General features: G+C 50.8%; 1 protein-coding gene across 3 annotated transcripts in view; it reads right to left on the reverse strand.

The window, feature by feature from the left end:
* The window catches only part of SIPA1L3 (signal induced proliferation associated 1 like 3), a 234,216-nt gene that overhangs the window by 61,818 nt on the left and 155,837 nt on the right, over positions 1-16,561 (reverse strand). For all 3 annotated transcript variants that reach the window (XM_041742388.1, XM_041742406.1, XM_041742395.1), the window contains 3 exons: positions 14,312-14,469; positions 9,204-9,780; positions 2,253-2,527 (listed from right to left, as the gene is read on the reverse strand). In XM_041742388.1, the coding sequence (XP_041598322.1) occupies positions 2,253-2,527; positions 9,204-9,780; positions 14,312-14,469 (1,010 nt within the window). The remainder of the gene's footprint in view (positions 1-2,252; positions 2,528-9,203; positions 9,781-14,311; positions 14,470-16,561) is intronic.

Here is a 16,561-nt window from a genome sequence, read left to right on the forward strand (position 1 = left end):
ACCCTCTTTGCGGTCTGGCAACAAGACGAGGGTCTTGTCCTCATGTTTGTGATGGCCACTCCCTCGCTGCAAGGCCCTTCTTCTGGGTCCTTCTCACCTTCGGGCCTTCCCTGATCACCTTGTCCAAAGTTGGGCTATGCTCTTGACTCCTGTCGCATCCAGGATCTCACAGCTGGTGTCTCCAGGGTGCCCCCTAAGGCCAAGTGCTGTTTTATGCACTTTACCAAGCTTTTCTCCAACCTCACCTCACAACCATCTTTGGGACAAGGATCTATTACTGTCCTTGTCTAACAGATGAGGAAACTGAGGCACAGGGTATGAGGCCACTAGCCCAGGGCCAGTTACTATGAGGAAGGGCTAAGATTCAAACCCAGGTAATCTCACTGCAGAGCCTGCCTTCCCACGATGCTCCATTGCCTCCCTCTTTTGCAATGTGAAATCATCTTATTCCCTCGTTTTCTGTTTGCCTCCCCTGCTCCGGTCAGCAGCTCCACGAGGGCCAAGGCCTGGCTATCCTTTGTGCAGCTCTGTTTCCAGCACTTGGGATGTAGTGCTTCTCTCTCTGTCTCTGTCTCCGGTCACCTCTGGAGGTTGCTAGGGCGCCAACTCATTATTCTAAAAGCTGCATTCACCCTGCCCTCCCCATATCGTAAATTATACCTCAGAGTAACTGAATAGTTACTGAAACAACGTTCTTTTTGAAAGAACTTCAGCCAATAAACGAAGAAGGAATGATGGAATTGAGAACATTCCTTGCTACTCCGTGACCCATGATGACATAACCGATTCAGACAATAATGACACATGGCTGTTGGGCGGACTGTGTAGGATGACGGGTCAGGCACCATCATGTGACCCCCTCTGGCTGCCCTCAGGATCACTCACGGAGGGCAACCAGACACGTGGGGCCTCGTGACAGACATACACCTGGGAAGTGTCATTACCAGATTTAACCAGAATTGGATCAAGCTTCTGCGTCAAACTCTGGTATACTGGAAATTCATGGGCTGGAGGAACAGGGTAAAGGACACCAGAGGGATGCAAGCAGCTAAATGTAGCAAGGGGGAAACTCCAAAGGACAAGTGACCTGGTTTCTTCCCAAAATAAATTCCAAGGGGAAAAAAAAAAAGGCGGGGAGGTGAAACTTAAAGATTAAAAGAGCCTGAAGAGACCCATCAACCAAGTACAACAGAAGAAGCATGATTAACAAAACAATTCTTTTTAAAAAAGATCTGACACAAGAGAAAGGTAAACACAGATGGGTAGGTGATACTGACTTACTGGTAAAAAATTTAAGTACAGTCATAATCTTCTAAATTTTCTTACTGAGTAGAGATACATTTTAAGCAGTGGGACTGCTTCAAATCTGAGGGAGGGAGGGAGGTACGGAGCTTGAAAAAAAAAAAAAAAAACCTGGCTGCATCTTGATGTTTTTAAAATGGGGCTCGGTATACTTTTGATATATTTCAAGTTTTCCTGTAAAAAAACAAAACAAACTCTCCGTTGTCTTCCCACTGTATGTGGAATAAAACCCACGCCTGGCACTGTGTCCAGAAGCTCCCCTGGAGGTTGCCCCACCTCTCCCCGCTGTTCTGGGCACTCCGGTCTCTGTGCTGCATGGATGGAAGTGCCACACACACTCACACTTCGGAGAGGCTGTCCAGACTCTGTCTGGGACCCCCTGGCCCAGACAAGACCATGTGGCTGTCTCCGCACAGTAGCCTTCCCTGACCTGTAGGCAGCTCTCCCACCATGCTGCAGCCCTGTTTCTATCCTTTTTCTTCTTAAACCTTATTACTGCCTGGTCCAGCATTCTATCTATTTAGTTACTGCCTGTCCCTCCCTCTAGAACACAAACTCCAAGGGAGCAGGCACTCCATTTGATCACCGCTCTATCCCCAGCACTTCGAATGGAGCTCGCACCTAGTAGAGGCGCAATAAATAGATGCTGAAGAAAAGAACCAGTGCAGTGTGCCCTTGGGGCAAGTCACTTTCAAAGCTGTGTGCATCATCTAGAAAATGGGACTAACGAGGGTGTCCACCTCATGGGGCTGTTGCAGATGTTATATGGGACAGAGTGCATTTGAAGAGCTTCAGCCGTAAGGGGCACGCAGCATGTGTTCGTATATGTTGACTCTCGCCCTCTCACCATTAGCACTGTTCCTGCTGAGAAAGGGCCTCGGGTGACAGCACTCTGGAAGCTGCTAACCCCCTCTCCCCTGGCTCCCACCTTACAGGGCAGAGGCCCTTACCTCCGGGGTGTGCCGTCGTCGAAAGGCGGGATGATGACCACCTTGACGGTGACAGAGGTGCGCAGGAGGTCGATCATCTGATCGTGGGTCAGCGTGACCACAGCCACCTTGCAAATCTCCACCAGTCGGCTGCCTTGCCGGAGGCCGGCCTGCCAGGCAAACCCGTAGTCCTCCACCTCGGCCACTGTCCCATCGTACTTCACGTGGAAGCCCAGCTGCCCAAGCCCGTTCCGCCGCAGGGTCATGTCCACCGTCTCCCAGCCATTGGTCATGACCTGTAGGCAACAGACAGTATCTAGCCTCAGAAGAAGCTGTTTGGGGCCAGCTCTGGACGACCCCTGCACAGATTCCCTCCTTCGGGGCCTACGACTCTGCTGACCCCCATCCCTCCCAGATGACACGAGGATACAGAAACATGAACACCCATCTAATCCCAGCCTGGGCTCCTGACTTCTGAAGAAGAAATGTGGATATGTAACCATGTGGCTTATTAGCTTGCAGAGACCATGAGAGTCATGAGCCATGTTCTCCAAATGCTCCTGGCCTCCCTCTTTCCCCAGCTGTCGGGGGAATTATACTTCTTGGCTTCCTGTGGGTGGGCTCTGGGACGTGTTTTGGTCAATGAGTTGTGAGTGGAAATGTCATGTCATCTAGGCTGGGGCATTTAATTGCTGGTGCCAGACCCTCCATAGGCCTTTTCCCTCTGCTACATCTCCTGGGATCCCAGAGTGAAAACAATGTGGAACAGAGACTCTTGCTAAGATGGACATGTAGTGTGGGCAACAGCTAAATTTTTGTTGTTTTAAGCCACTAATATTTTATCCTGACCCGATGACTCTAAGCAAAGTAGGCTGGAGAAGCAGCAGACCAGAGATCCTGGGATCCTTTCTGGTTGGGGGCTCGTGCCACACTTTTTACTTCACGACCTCATTCATAGCAGCGCAGCCCCCTCCCCGATCTCCTCCTCAAACTGACCTCCAACCTGGAGCTGCCTAGACCACACAAGGCCTTGCTTACAACTCACTCCCTGCTTCACCTGTGAATGAAGTAAGTGTCACCACAATCGAGTAGTATTCTAGAAAGGATGACCTGCCGAAGAGAACCCCGGTCCCTCAGTGTGTCCTGAGGAATTCCCTCCTCTTCTTGGGAGAAAAAGATTCACTTAACAAGCCACAGCTACAGCTATTAAACAAGTGACATCGAGATCGGTCTGTGCTCTCGGAAAACTGCATTAAGGAAAGAGGATGTGTAATAATAGTTCAAATTGCTGATGGGAAACCCATTTCCTGGCTAGAAATTATGCTGCCTGATGTACCTATCACAGCGGAGGCTTTCACACTTCCCTGATCACTACGCACAATGAGGAATTTTTAAGTTCCAAACCACCTTATGCATTCACACGTCCATTTGCACACACATGTTCCTTGCAATCCAAACCAATTACATTGCCAAGCGTAGGTCGCCAGAAATGAGAGTGTGGGTGGGAAAGCACTCACCTGAAGAGGTAACCACATCTGGTTTCGATGGCCAGAATCTGGACAGTGGGGGCAGGACCGGAGCACTGCTCCACAGCACAGTACTCATTCTTGCTCACCCAGAGGGACTGTGATACTTTGTATTCTTTCCTAACCTGTCCTCGAAAATTCCTGATGGAGACCCAACAATTGATTTCATAGCCCAGCTTGTTCACAGAACAATGAAAAATTACTGTTACTTCTTTATGTATGATAATGACAAAACAGTTGTTTTTTGAACAGTCTATGTGTTGTCGAGATAAATATTGAAACGTGTACAGATGAAATGATAGGATGTCCAGGATTTGTTTCAAAATAATCAGGGGGAAGGGAAAGGAGAGTAGGAAGAAACAAGGCTGGCCCCAGGCTGGCTGACAGCTGGGGGAATGGGTGACGGCCTAGGAGTTCCCTAGGTTGAGTCCTTCTACTCTTATGTCTGTCTGACATCTTCCATAATTAACAAGTGTAAACAATTGGTAGGAAAGGAAAGCCTCGTGGTTAGTGCATCGAAAGGGGAACCTGTGGCTGGTTCCATCCTAGCCCACTCCTTCTGCTTTGGGAGTCCAAATTCTTCCCCCTGAAGAATATATAGCCTTCTGAGGCTAGATACTGCCTGTTGCAGTATATGCACCCTCATATCCAAAGAATCTGGCTGGGTGACAGAGAAACGTCCTGTGTGTCTGCACCCATGACCCATGAGGCCACACCGGCCCCAGGGGGCACGGGGAGGGCCCAACTGTCCCCGGGGGCTGCAGCGGGCCTGCTGGCTGCCTCCATTCTGTTCTTCCCTTCCTGCTTTCTGTAATAAAGCCTCCCGTGGGACAGCAGACTTGGACGGACATGCAGCCACCTGGTGGAGGCCCGATTTCTCGGCTTCTCTCACAGCTGGGTGTGCACATAGGACTTGGTTGTGGCCAAAAATAGGAGAAGTGCTGGCACTTCTGCTTTGTGTTCTTCCAAATAAAATTGCTTGCCCTCCTCACTCACACTTTCTCCTGTCCCACCGACAGTGGATATGGAACTATACCAACCAATATGGAAGGAAAAGGAGGTGCCACAAGATGGAAGGGACAGGAGTCCCTGAGTCATTCCTGCCACTGTGACCAGCCTGGGCATCAGCTACAAGAGAAATAAACCCCACTTCCTTTCAGCTACCGGATTTCTCAGCAGCCCAGTCTGTAACTACCCACTACAGCTGCTCTGGACCATTCTGGATATGGAAGGGAGAGCTGGCTGGGGAGCTGTGTGGCTGCTCTGTCTCTTAAATGTCCTGCAACTTCTGTCCCCTGTGCTTTTCTAACAAACCAAAGGAAGCCCCACCTGAAGAACAGAAGCATTCCTGCTGTTTACAAGGTTCTAGAAAGGCCCCTGGCATAGGGAACACTGTAGGAGACCAAACGTGTTATCAGTTCAGAGGACCCTGTGCCCTGCCACGCAGCCCCACTGCCCCAGGCCCCCTTTTAAAGTTAATTTTCCTGGGGACTGATTGTTGTGTGCCAGGCACTGAGTAAGCCCTTCATATGCCTAAACTCGCCAGTATCTCACTTGGGAGGCAGGTACAATTAATCTGCTTATCTTTTTTTTTTTTAATTATTTTTTTTAATTTTTATTTATTTACGATAGGCACACAGTGAGAGAGAGAGAGGCAGAGACACAGGCAGAGGGAGAAGCAGGCTCCATGCACCGGGAGCCCGACGTGGGATTCGATCCCGGGTCTCCAGGATGGCGCCCTGGGCCAAAGGCAGGTGATAAACCACTGCGCCACCCAGGGATCCCTAATCTGCTTATCTTACAGGTATAAGACCATTACAGACCTCATTAAAAAAAAAAAAAAAGATTTTATTTATTTGAGAGCAAGAGAGAGGGAGAGAGAATGAGCAGGAGGGAGAGTGAGGAGGAGAGGGAGACACAGACTCCCCGCTGAGCAGGGAGCCCGATGCAGGACTCCATCCCAGGGCCCTGGGATCATGACCTGAGCCAAAGGCAGATGATGCTTAACCGACTGAGCCACTCAGGAGCCCCTAGACCTGATTTTTTTAACTCTTGTTTTTAGCCTCCATGCTGTATTCTCTGCTGCTCCCCTTGTTTCTTCCCCCTCGTTCTGCACCTAGATGACTCTGACTTCTTGCTTTCATCTCGTTTTAAAAGTCGCTTCCTCAGGGAGCCCCCGGGCCCAGATTTACAAGCTGGGGTACTTGGTGGGTTGTGTAAATGAGAAGTAAGCTGGTGGAACCATGGCCAAAAGGTATACTTGTGCCCCATGTAAAGGGAGCACCGATCGTCCTGATTCAGGGGACCACTGCCCTGTGCAAACATGCTCAGTATGTCCAGAGCCCCCAGGAGAGCCCCCAGAAAGCTACACTCACATGAAACCTTCTGAATGTCAATCTTTGGTAACTAACGTGCTGGTTACATATCCTGGGGCTGCATCCGACCTGTGGGTTTGAGACCTCTTCCCTTGATAGGTTCCCCAGGCGTCCTCAACACTCCCTCTTTAACCTCTCAGCACTTGTAACTCTGTTCGATTTCTGCCTCAGATGGGAGCCCCGGGAAGGCGGCCGAGGCCCATTATGGTCACTGCTGTGTCCCAGCACTGCCTGGCTCAGAGACAAGCACATAATAATAGTCGCTGACTTAAGAAACAAAGGATGTCTGGATCCCAGCTCTGCTGGGGAGGGCGGGGACTCCTTCCCCTGGAAGACTCTGTGAAGCAGACAGACTTGCTGTCATGAGTCGTTTACGACGGGCTTGTCCCTTCACAGAAGATGGCTTACATCATCACTTCCTGGCCACCTGGTTCCTCAGTGGGCTTTGGGGCGCTGAGATTGTGAGGCGGGCTGTACAACACTGCACTGACAGTAGGCTCGGGGGTGGGCGTGGGACGGAGTGGCACAGAGAGGACGTGGGTAAAACGTGTAACCTGGCACGGTGCCTGGCATGGTCACTGCCCAAGAAAAGCGAGCTGCTGTCAGGATTTTGGGAGGAAGAATTATGTTTAAGAACCCAGGCACTCAAACTCTCTCTGGGTCCCAGATTCCTCATCTGTGAAGGGATGAGGAATGGTATCTCCCTCACTGAGCTCTTGCAAGGAAAGAATGCAAAATCGTGCAGGGCGCTGGGCAGGCAGGGTCTGATAGCCCTCCGTAAATGTTCACTTGTGCTATTACTACAGGGCGGTATGCACCTGGGCGTTCAGTATCAGTTCACCGAGTGCGTGCTGCACGCCAGCCTCAGTGCTGAGGACAGAGCGGTGAGCAACAAATACATGAACACACTTCATATGGTGTAAGTGCTATGGAGAAAATTAAAGCAGGGTAAGTGGGTGGAATATGCTCAAGGCCACGTTGCGGGGGGTTGCAATTTTACATAATGAGGCCTCCCTGACAAGGTGACATGTGACTAGAAGAGAGAAGGAAGTGAGCCACAGTGGCATCAGAAAAAGTGCTCCAGCGAGAGGGCACAGGTAGTGCAAAGGCCCTGAGGTTGGATGCCTGTCTAGCATACTTGGGAAGCAGCAGAGGTCTGTGTCCCCAGAGCAGAGGGAGTGACAGGGAGCCAGATCACACAGGGTCTCACAAGCTACTGCAGGGACTTTGGCTTTCACCTAGAGTGGGCAGAGGGTTCTGAGCAGAGCAGCAATGGGACCAGATCCCCAAGACTGCCTTACTGAGGACAGACCAGAGGGAAGTCAGGGTGGAGGCAACAGGGACCAGCGAGGAGGTGACTGCAGAGTCCAGGAGCAGCTGGGGAGCCTGTGGGAGGGGAGAAGAAGAGGGAATCTGCCCACCGGAGGTGGTGCTGCCATGCCAGAGGGGATGTGGGTGTGAGAGGAGGAGCACAGCCAGGCTGAGGCCAAGGCTTCTGACCTCAACGAATAGAGCAGCGGACCTGCCCTTTACCAAGACAGGAAGATTCTGTGGGGCGGGGGGGAAAAGCCAGGAGTTTGCTCTTGGGCATGTTGTTTGAGAGCCTTAGAAACACCCGCGAGAAGATGCCGAGTGAGCAGTCAGCTCCCAGTCTCGAGTTTGGGCACAGATGGGTTTCAGAATCAGGAAAACCTGGATTCAGACCCCAGTCTGCCACCTGCTGTCTGCATGACCTTCTGTGAGTGCCTATACCTCTCAGAGCCTCAATCTCATCCTGTCAAGTGGGGGTAAGAACAGTGCCTACGCTCTGTGGGGAGGATGACTGTGGGTTCTCACATGCATGCTGCTTATTAGCACAGTCAGGGTTCAATTAAACCCATTCAACTAACCAACTAATCGGTATTTATTGAACACCTACCATGCAGCAGCCCTGATCCTTGCAGAGGACATAAGCAGGTGAACAAAATACACTGAGGCCCTGGTTCTCAGATCTCACATCCATGGCACTACCTAAGGCTGAGCATGAATTGTGGGGTCAGGGAAGCTGAGAGCAGGGCTTCATCAACTCGACCTGAAATCAATGAGAGCGTGCCAAGACCCAGAAAGGAGAACGCGCTGGCATCTGGAGGTCACAGCCCATGGAGTCAGGCAGGCTTGTCTGGAAAGCATAACTCATCCAATTCTTGAAGCTTTCCCCTGACATATGGTAATTTTTGCTCCCATTTTTCAGATGGGGAAATTGAGTCACATGGCAGTTAAGAACTTGGCTTTAAGTCACAGAGCTGGCCGGTGGCAATGCCAGGACTTGAAGCCAGGCGTTCTAACTCTGACTCTAGAACCTGTGTCTGTGTTGTGCTTCCTTCCCTATTTCACATGCATGACTTGCCATTTTGCGAAACCCACTGGGGGCGCATCACCCACTACAGCATTCCTTCTCATGGAGCTTACACGTGGTCTGAGTACTTCTTAGCACGTTTCAGGCCACCATCGATTAAACCATCATCCAACTTGAAACCAGTCTGCTACTCTTGGTTTGGCCAATAGTCTGAGCCTGGGCTGTCTACCAGGAGTTTATGGTAAGAACTTATCCAGACTGTGAATCTCTGTCTTTTAAAACAGGAAGTTAAACCACTCACATTTATTGTGATTATTAATGTGGAATTATTCTTCCTATATAACTGTTTTCTTACCGTGCTTTCTTATATTCCCCCTACTGTTTATGCCCTATCCTTTAAAGGCCTGGAAGTTCTTCATTCTATTTTAATCTTCCAGGAAGTACCCTTACATTTCAAACATAAGCGTAAACTTGTATTTTCTAGCAACATCTAGAGTGAATAAAGCTAGTGTCTTCCAAAGGCGATGGCTCGGAGAGCTTTGGATCCCTGGCTCAAACTGTTCCCAGAAAGAACCCAGGGGCATGGCCCATGAGACCCCCTTGTGTGTAAGTGGCAATTCTGACTCTCTTAGGACCAATTAGTGTCCTGGCCTGACTGACAGCTGGGGGTAGGGGGTGTTCCTTAAGGCCTTCACCAAACCCCAGAAGTGTTGCATTGCTAAGCGCTCTCCCTTACCTTCAGTCTCTGGACGATTTCCCTTATGTCCTCCACAGAGCCCTCTGTGGCCTGCAGGAAGATGTGGTCCCCTCGTCCATAGAAGATTTTGAGCGTTGAGGAATCTGGGGTCCAGCCAATGACATCCCCACAGTAGCAGTTGAATACCACCTCCTTGGTACGCAGGTCCAGGAGCACCACAAACTCGTTGGAAATCCCCAGGATGCAGTCGATTTCTACCCCCTGGGCATAGTCCTGAGCCGCCACCCTCCAGGCGATGGCCCCTGCACTGTGCTGCTCAGCGCCTGCCCGTGCTTTTGTCTTCTCCTTTTTCTTGGAGGTCAGGGAGATGAGGTTAAATTTGCCAGTGGAGTCAATGGGTGTGTTGGAGACACAGTTTTCAGCCAGGTCCTTGAGGTACTCCTGACGGGTCCTGGTGGCCATGGTGTGGAATTTGTCGGACTTGTGCGCAGCGTTCTCGGCATTAATCACCTTGGCCAGCAAGAAGTCTCTGAAGACATCAGATTTGCGGAATGTGGTTCCACTGGGGATGGGGGGACCGAAAGGAGGAGCATCTTTGGATCGGGTCACAGCCATACTGAGGAGGGAGAAATAGATGGTAGAAAGAAGAGCACTTGAGATTCCCTTTAGGAAGAAAATACATGATCAGAAACAGGACTTTGCTTTTTAAGAGAGGAAATCTACTTCTAACTAGTAAGTTGCTGGCTAACTGGACTGGAAACGAGACAGTCTAAGGGCAGATACATGTATTTTTATTTCCTAGACAATAGATATTAGGATATCCGCTGATGTTCCAAGAATAATTCTCTAGCATTGTTCCATTTCAGTTACCCTTGTTTTACACACATACAAACTATGTGGTAGATTACAGTTCCGCAAAAATTCACTCCTCCCTCTCCAACTTTGAGGGTGGGTATATCTCTACCCTACTGATCCTGGTCACGTGACCCGATTTAGCCAATGGCTTTTAAGCAAGGCATGGAATGCAGTGGGCTTGCCTCCTGTGTTCCTGCCATCTCCCTGAGATGAACATGCCACGGGGGTCCCAGAAGGATGAGCGACACCTGGAGCAGACTTAGAGCCAAGGCCAGCCAGACCTCAGGTGACCTGCAGATGTGTGGGCCAGAGAGAAATATTAGCGTCTGTGAGCCACTGAGTTTTGGGGTGGTTTGTTAAACAGCATTAGTATGGGAACACCTGACTGATATGGTTATTTATGTGATTTACTTTTCTCACACATCTGCGTAACATTACTTAATATACCGTGTAAATCATCTCTACACAGATAATTTTGAAAATCCATTGTAATGAGAAGTTAGTAGAGACCCTTCTAACTCCCGCTTTGACCAAGGTGCTCTTATGACAGAAATGATTAGAAACCGAGTGAGAAGGTAAAAAGGAAATGATCTAAAACGTGTTCTGCCAAACTAGTGGACCCCCTCACCCCTATGCAAACCACATGGAGAGAGAAGCCTATGGGAAGAACATCTCTGGAGAGAGCTGGCGGTGAGCTCCATCATGTCTGTGCCCACCGCCGCCGGGACTGGGCACTGCCCAGGTGATCCTGTAGCCGGGAGGAACCTGGGGTCAGTGGGTCCCCTGCCTGGGAGATCAGGAGCGAGGGCTGGGAGGTCGTCTGCAGAGCCCAGAGGGCTGCGGTCAGCTGTGTTCATGGTCTCAGTGACGTTTCCCTGTCTCCCCCTGCCTCCCAGTGCTCCAACCCCGGACAGGTCAGACACCAGCAGTTAGCAGCAGCCAAGGTGCAACGTGGAGGAACAGAGGAGGTGAGCAGGCTCCCCGACCACTGAGGCTTCCAAGCAGAAGCAGCCCTGAGCTGGGAGGTGGGAGATCTGCTGAGAACTCAAATCTGGAGGTTCGATGAGCATCTCAGAGGTGTCGTTCCAATGACCAAATCGAGTCGAGACTCAGCAGCTGTAGGGCAGCTGATTTCTGAAGCTGGAGAGAGGCTATGGCACCTCCCAGAGTCACCACCCAGAAGCAGGGGAACTTGACTCTCACCGGAAGATGTTTAAAGGGGTGCCTGAGAGCTGCTGGTCTCTGGATGCCTCACTGGTTCCTTAACCCAGGCATACCTGAGAGGAGCCTGTTCCTTCATTCTCAGTTAAAACCCAAGGGGGGCATCTGCTTCTTGAGCGTCCATCATGGACACAAGTGTAGCAATGAGTGACAACCAGACTGATGGCCTACAAACATCACTGCTGCCTCAGGAAGAAAGGACTGGAAGGGACCAGAGTGCAGGCAGGAGATCGTCAAGGGAGCTCCTGCACAACCCGGGGAGTCAGGTCAGATCCCTCGTTTGCCATGTCCACTGTTCACTATCCAGCGACCCTTCTCCAGTTCTGGAATGCCATCCGGGCAGATGCCACCCAGAGCTTAGCTGATGCCCCAGCACCAGCATAGGTATTCACTACTGATTAAAATAATGACTTAAAGTTGAATGGATCAAGAAAAAAGACATTTCTACCAATGTACAGGTTTTCTGTAGGTTTGACAGAAGAAGGCATTTCCCAGTGGTGCGGTTCTTTGAGGCCACACAAACCAGCCAAGTTTTCTTCTGTGCAAAACTGAGTGGGTGTGGCCTTGCTGGGGGGTGGGGGGTATGGATGAGATGACTTTCTAATTCACAGTGCGTCCACACTGTACTTTACAGATGTGAACAGCTTTGCAGCTTCTCCAGTCAGCACTTAGCTGCTTAAAGTGACAGATTCTGGTTTTTCCCACGTCGTCCCGATTCATGATTTTAAGAAACATGAAATCACAAGCTGCTGAAGGTTTTTGGACAAGCAGAACAGCTGGTCCCTTACTTCCCAGCAGGCGGGACTGGGTTGTCATGGCCCACAGGCTGCAGGGACACTGGTGTGCCACTCAGAAATGGCACCCCTGAAACCGGGAAGGACAGCACCTCATTACACAACCAGGAGATGGTGTGACGTCAGGTCACCTGGTCACTGTAGCTCAGTCGGTATGTCCAGAATACTCAAGGTGATTCATTCAACAACTATTTTCCTCAGTGCCCGTGATGTTTGGGCCAGGCATCTGTCTGGCCAGCAAAAATGTCTTCAGGGTCCACTATACAACAAGGCCCAGGCCACGACAGATGCACAAAGGGGAACTTGACATGGGGTTGCTTTCAAGGAAGGCCAGGGCCATGCCAAGAAGTCGTTTTTACAGCATGACAAGTGCTCTGATGGAGGTATGTTTGGGGACATAGGGGTGAGGGTGGGGGGGTTGGGGGTGGGACAGGGTGTGGTCTGTCCAAGGAGCAGTTGCCTGTGGGGAAGGAGAGGGAGTGGAGGGGTGCTGCTTTCGTTGTATCTTTAACATTTTCTTTCTTTAAAAATAAAGAAGAGAGCTGAAGCAAATGTGGCAAAATGTTAACATCTGTTAAATCGGGTGGTAGGCACATGGGTGTCTGTTATATTATTTTCTGTGCTTTTCAGAATGTTTAGAATATTGCATAATAAAAATACTTTAAATTGTAAAAAACAAGAAGGGTTTAGGGGTGCCTGGGTGGTGCAGTCTACTGAATGGCCAACTCTTGATTTTCGGCTCAGGTCATGATCTCAGGGTCTTGAGACTGAGTCCTGCATTGGGCTCTGAGCTCAGTAGGGAGTCCGCCTGAGATGCTCTCATCTTCCCCAGGGCAGCTACACACATACCCTTTGATCCAGCAACCCCAGTTTTAGGAATTTCCCCAGCTATATACTTGGACGCATGTGCGATGAGACCATAAACAAGATTATTCACTGCAGGAGGGCGTGGAACAGTGGGTGACTAGGAACAACCCAAACGCCCACTGGTGGGGAAAGATTCCCATGCATCCATACACTGGAATGTTATGTGGTCATAAGAAACGAAAAAGTACGTTTTGTACTGCTTTGGAGAGATCTTAAGGACTGGTGAGCGAAAAAACACAGGATGTAGAACAGCGTGTGTGACATGCTCCATTTGTATTAAAAATGGGGAAAAGAATACTTACAAGTAGCTGCCTGTGTATGTATAAAATATCAGGACATCCGCGCAAGAAACTGCTAATAGGGCAACTGGGTGTGGGTGGGTGGGAGACTGTGACTTTTTTTTTTACTTTTTTAATTTACTTTTTGTATCTTTTGAATTTTAAACCTTTTTCAAAAAATGGAAAATAGTGCTCCTGAGCCTATTCCCCAGGGTCTCTGGTGCTGTTCTAGGGACAAGGGCTGCCCTTGGTCTGGGCCTAGGTCAGCAATCGGCTCTACCGTCCCCCCCACCCCCCGCCCCAGAGAGCTTTCCATTTGGTCTTTGGCTGCTGGCCACTCTCCAGGGTGAGAGTCAGCACTCAGGGAAGATGCTGAATGGGTCTAAGGCCTATGCTACCTATTATCTGTGAACTGTAACCTTAGCTTTATCTCCAGGGTGGCGCGTGTGCACATGTACGTGTGTGTGTGCTTGTGTGTTTGCCCTGCTCCATCCTTCCATCTTCTGATTCTCCTCAGGGCCGTTACTCCTGGGCCTCAGCCCCTGTGCCTGCCACCCAGACATGTCAGTGGTTTTGCTCTATGATAGGCAACTCACCCCCCTAACCAGGTCAATGAGCCTCAATTCTGGAGCTTCTCTTCCTGGGAGAGCAAAGCTCTGTTTGCTAGATTTGTAGCTGGGAGGATGTTAAGCTTAGAGCTGCCAGCAAATGAAGCCACCGACAGGAAAGTGGAGCAGATCCAGCTATGCCTGAACCTGTCACCTGGGAGAGCCGAAAGATACAAATGCCCTTCCGTCTTAAGCCGGATTGAGGAGGGATTTTTGTCACTTGCAACCCACAGATTCCAGGCAAATGCAAATCCCTGACGGTCTCCTTATCCAAGCTGGGGTGACATGCCCTTTTCTGACTGAGGACCGCTCTCTCAGGAGGTGTGGGAACAAGAGGACAGAGCTCCCTGGAGGCACACGCAAGCCTCAGGGGAGGCAGCCCACCAGGCCGGCTGCCGTCTGCTGGCTGGCTCCCTGCATGCTGCCTGGAGGCTGGAAATCAGCTGCCATGGCTTCCTGTGAGGGCAGGGGTGGGGGCCATCCCCGGGCTGCTCCCTGGAGCACATCTCCCTGGAGATGCATACCTGTAGCAGACATTATCAGTGCAGGGGTTGTGGGCTCGGACGATGATGAAGACGTGCTGAAAGTGTGAACGGATGTTCTTGGGGGTGAAAGGCAGCGCCCCAGGCTCCTGGAAGATGATCGTCACAATGTCGTTTCCTATGTGCCTCTTCCTTAGTAGCTGGTAAACAGAAACGGGGGAGAGGAGGGCAGCATAGGTTGGCTTGAGGGCCTTGCCTGGACCCTCACTGCAGCCTCCCCACCCCTCCCCCTCTCCCCATCTGGTCCCCACAGGCAGCCAGGGGGAGCTGTGGACCTGGGCTGGATCATCTCTCCCCGCTCAGAGGACCTGGCCTGCTGGGCTGGATCATGTCTCTCCCTGCTCAGAGCCCGGTGATGGCTCCACCTCACTCAGGGTAAGAAAGAGTCCCTACATGGCCCAGGGGGTCCCACGCCATCTGCACTCCTCCCCATATCTCCTCCCACGCTCCCCCTCGCTCACTCTGTTCCCGCCATGCTGGCCTCCTGCTGCTGCTCAAACGTGCCAGAAACACTTCCTCCCGCAGGGACCCACACGGCTCCCTCTTTCAGGTCTTTCTTTGCTGAAACACCTCCCTCCCACGGAGGCCTCAACTGACTGCCGGATCCCCACAACATCCCCTATACTCTCCTGCTCACGCAATGATTATCGACACTCAGCACGTGGTGGCTTTTCCCTCTTCCTCTCGTTTCTGGTCTATTCCTTCTCACTAACACGGCAGCTCCATGAAGACGGGGGTTTTGTCTGTTTTGTTTGCTGCCTATGGCTGTGTCCTTAGTGCCAAGGAAAGTGCTTGGCACATGGTAGGTGCTCAGCAAACATCTATGAAGGTGGGCCCAGGACTGGCAGACTTCGACTTGCTTATGGCCTTGCTCACGGGCACTGCAGCAGATCAGCAGACCAGACAGTGATTGCGCTGGCAGGGCTGATCCCAGGCCGCCACCCCCACCCTGCACACCTGGGTTGCAAAGGTTGCGGCAGCTGTGGCTTTGGATTGGCCCACAGGAGCCCGGTTCTCTCCCCTCTGCCTGTCACAGTCTCTGACTAAGATACTGTTATCTCTGCAGGCGATGATGTACTCATGGTGTTTCACTGATTTGCTGACATTACTGCGTTCACACAAGGTGAGCCTCTGTGACTGTCACTGGCAGGGATGTCAAGTCCGCAGATGGGAATCTCATGTAGTTCGACACCAAGCGGCCCAGAACATGGAATCTAGGCACACTTACACTTAGCATGACTCACACTACTGAACTACTTTGTGTGTGTGTTAAACTCATTAAATTGCTAAAGTACCCATTTATTGTGGCCAGCCTGGGTTAGGCATCTTACCACTAGGTCTTTTTTTTTTTTTTTTTAAGATTTTATTTATTTATTTATTCATGAGAGAGAGAGAGAGAGGGGGGGGGGGCAGAGACACAGGCAGAGAGAGAAGCAGGCTCCATGCAGGGAGCCCGACATGGGACTCCATCCCGGGTCTCCAGGATCACAACTTGATCCTGGGTCTCCAAGATCAGGCCCTGGGCTGAAGGCAGCGCTAAACCACTGAGTAACCCAGGCTGCCCACCACCAGGTCTTCAAGTGGCAAGCTCATCTTATCACAACAACCCAGTGAGGCATGAACTCATCCTACCCCTTTACTGATGAGAATACTCAGGGTCGCAGTGGTCACACAGTCATCGGGAAAAAGAGCCAGGATTTGAACTCATTTCTGCTTGACTCTCCAATCCTGGTTTTCCCCACGTACCACACACCCAGCACTAGGGACTGGTTCCTGTGCTCGTCCTGGGAGTTGGGCCCTGCCTTGTGCTCTGGTTGCCTGCCTGAGTGCAGGGACCTTTCCCAAGACACGGGGTGCCATCATTCTGCCCATTTTACAGATGAGAGATCCTGAGGTTCAGAGAGGTAGGTTCAAGCAGCTAGCATGTGACAAAGAAAGAACTCAAGCTCAGGACTAACCCTGAGACCAATGTTCTTACAGAACGCTATCAGGTTAAGGTTAACCTCACAAGATCACTCAGATCTGACCATTTTTGGTCTATAAAATCTACACTATCATCTGTACCAATGGAAGAAATATGCATTTCCTAAACCATAAGTCTGTGGGATCTGTGTTCTTCAGAAACTAGGAAAAGTTGTTTTCAAGGCAGAGACTGCATGGCATGTTCAGGAGCGGAGCCTCATGAAGCAGGCATTAGCTGTTCCTGCCCAATTAGTACCTTCTCCTTCTTCT

This window comes from Vulpes lagopus, chromosome 2 (genome assembly GCF_018345385.1).
Source record: "Vulpes lagopus strain Blue_001 chromosome 2, ASM1834538v1, whole genome shotgun sequence".
Taxonomy (NCBI): Eukaryota; Metazoa; Chordata; class Mammalia; order Carnivora; family Canidae; genus Vulpes; species Vulpes lagopus.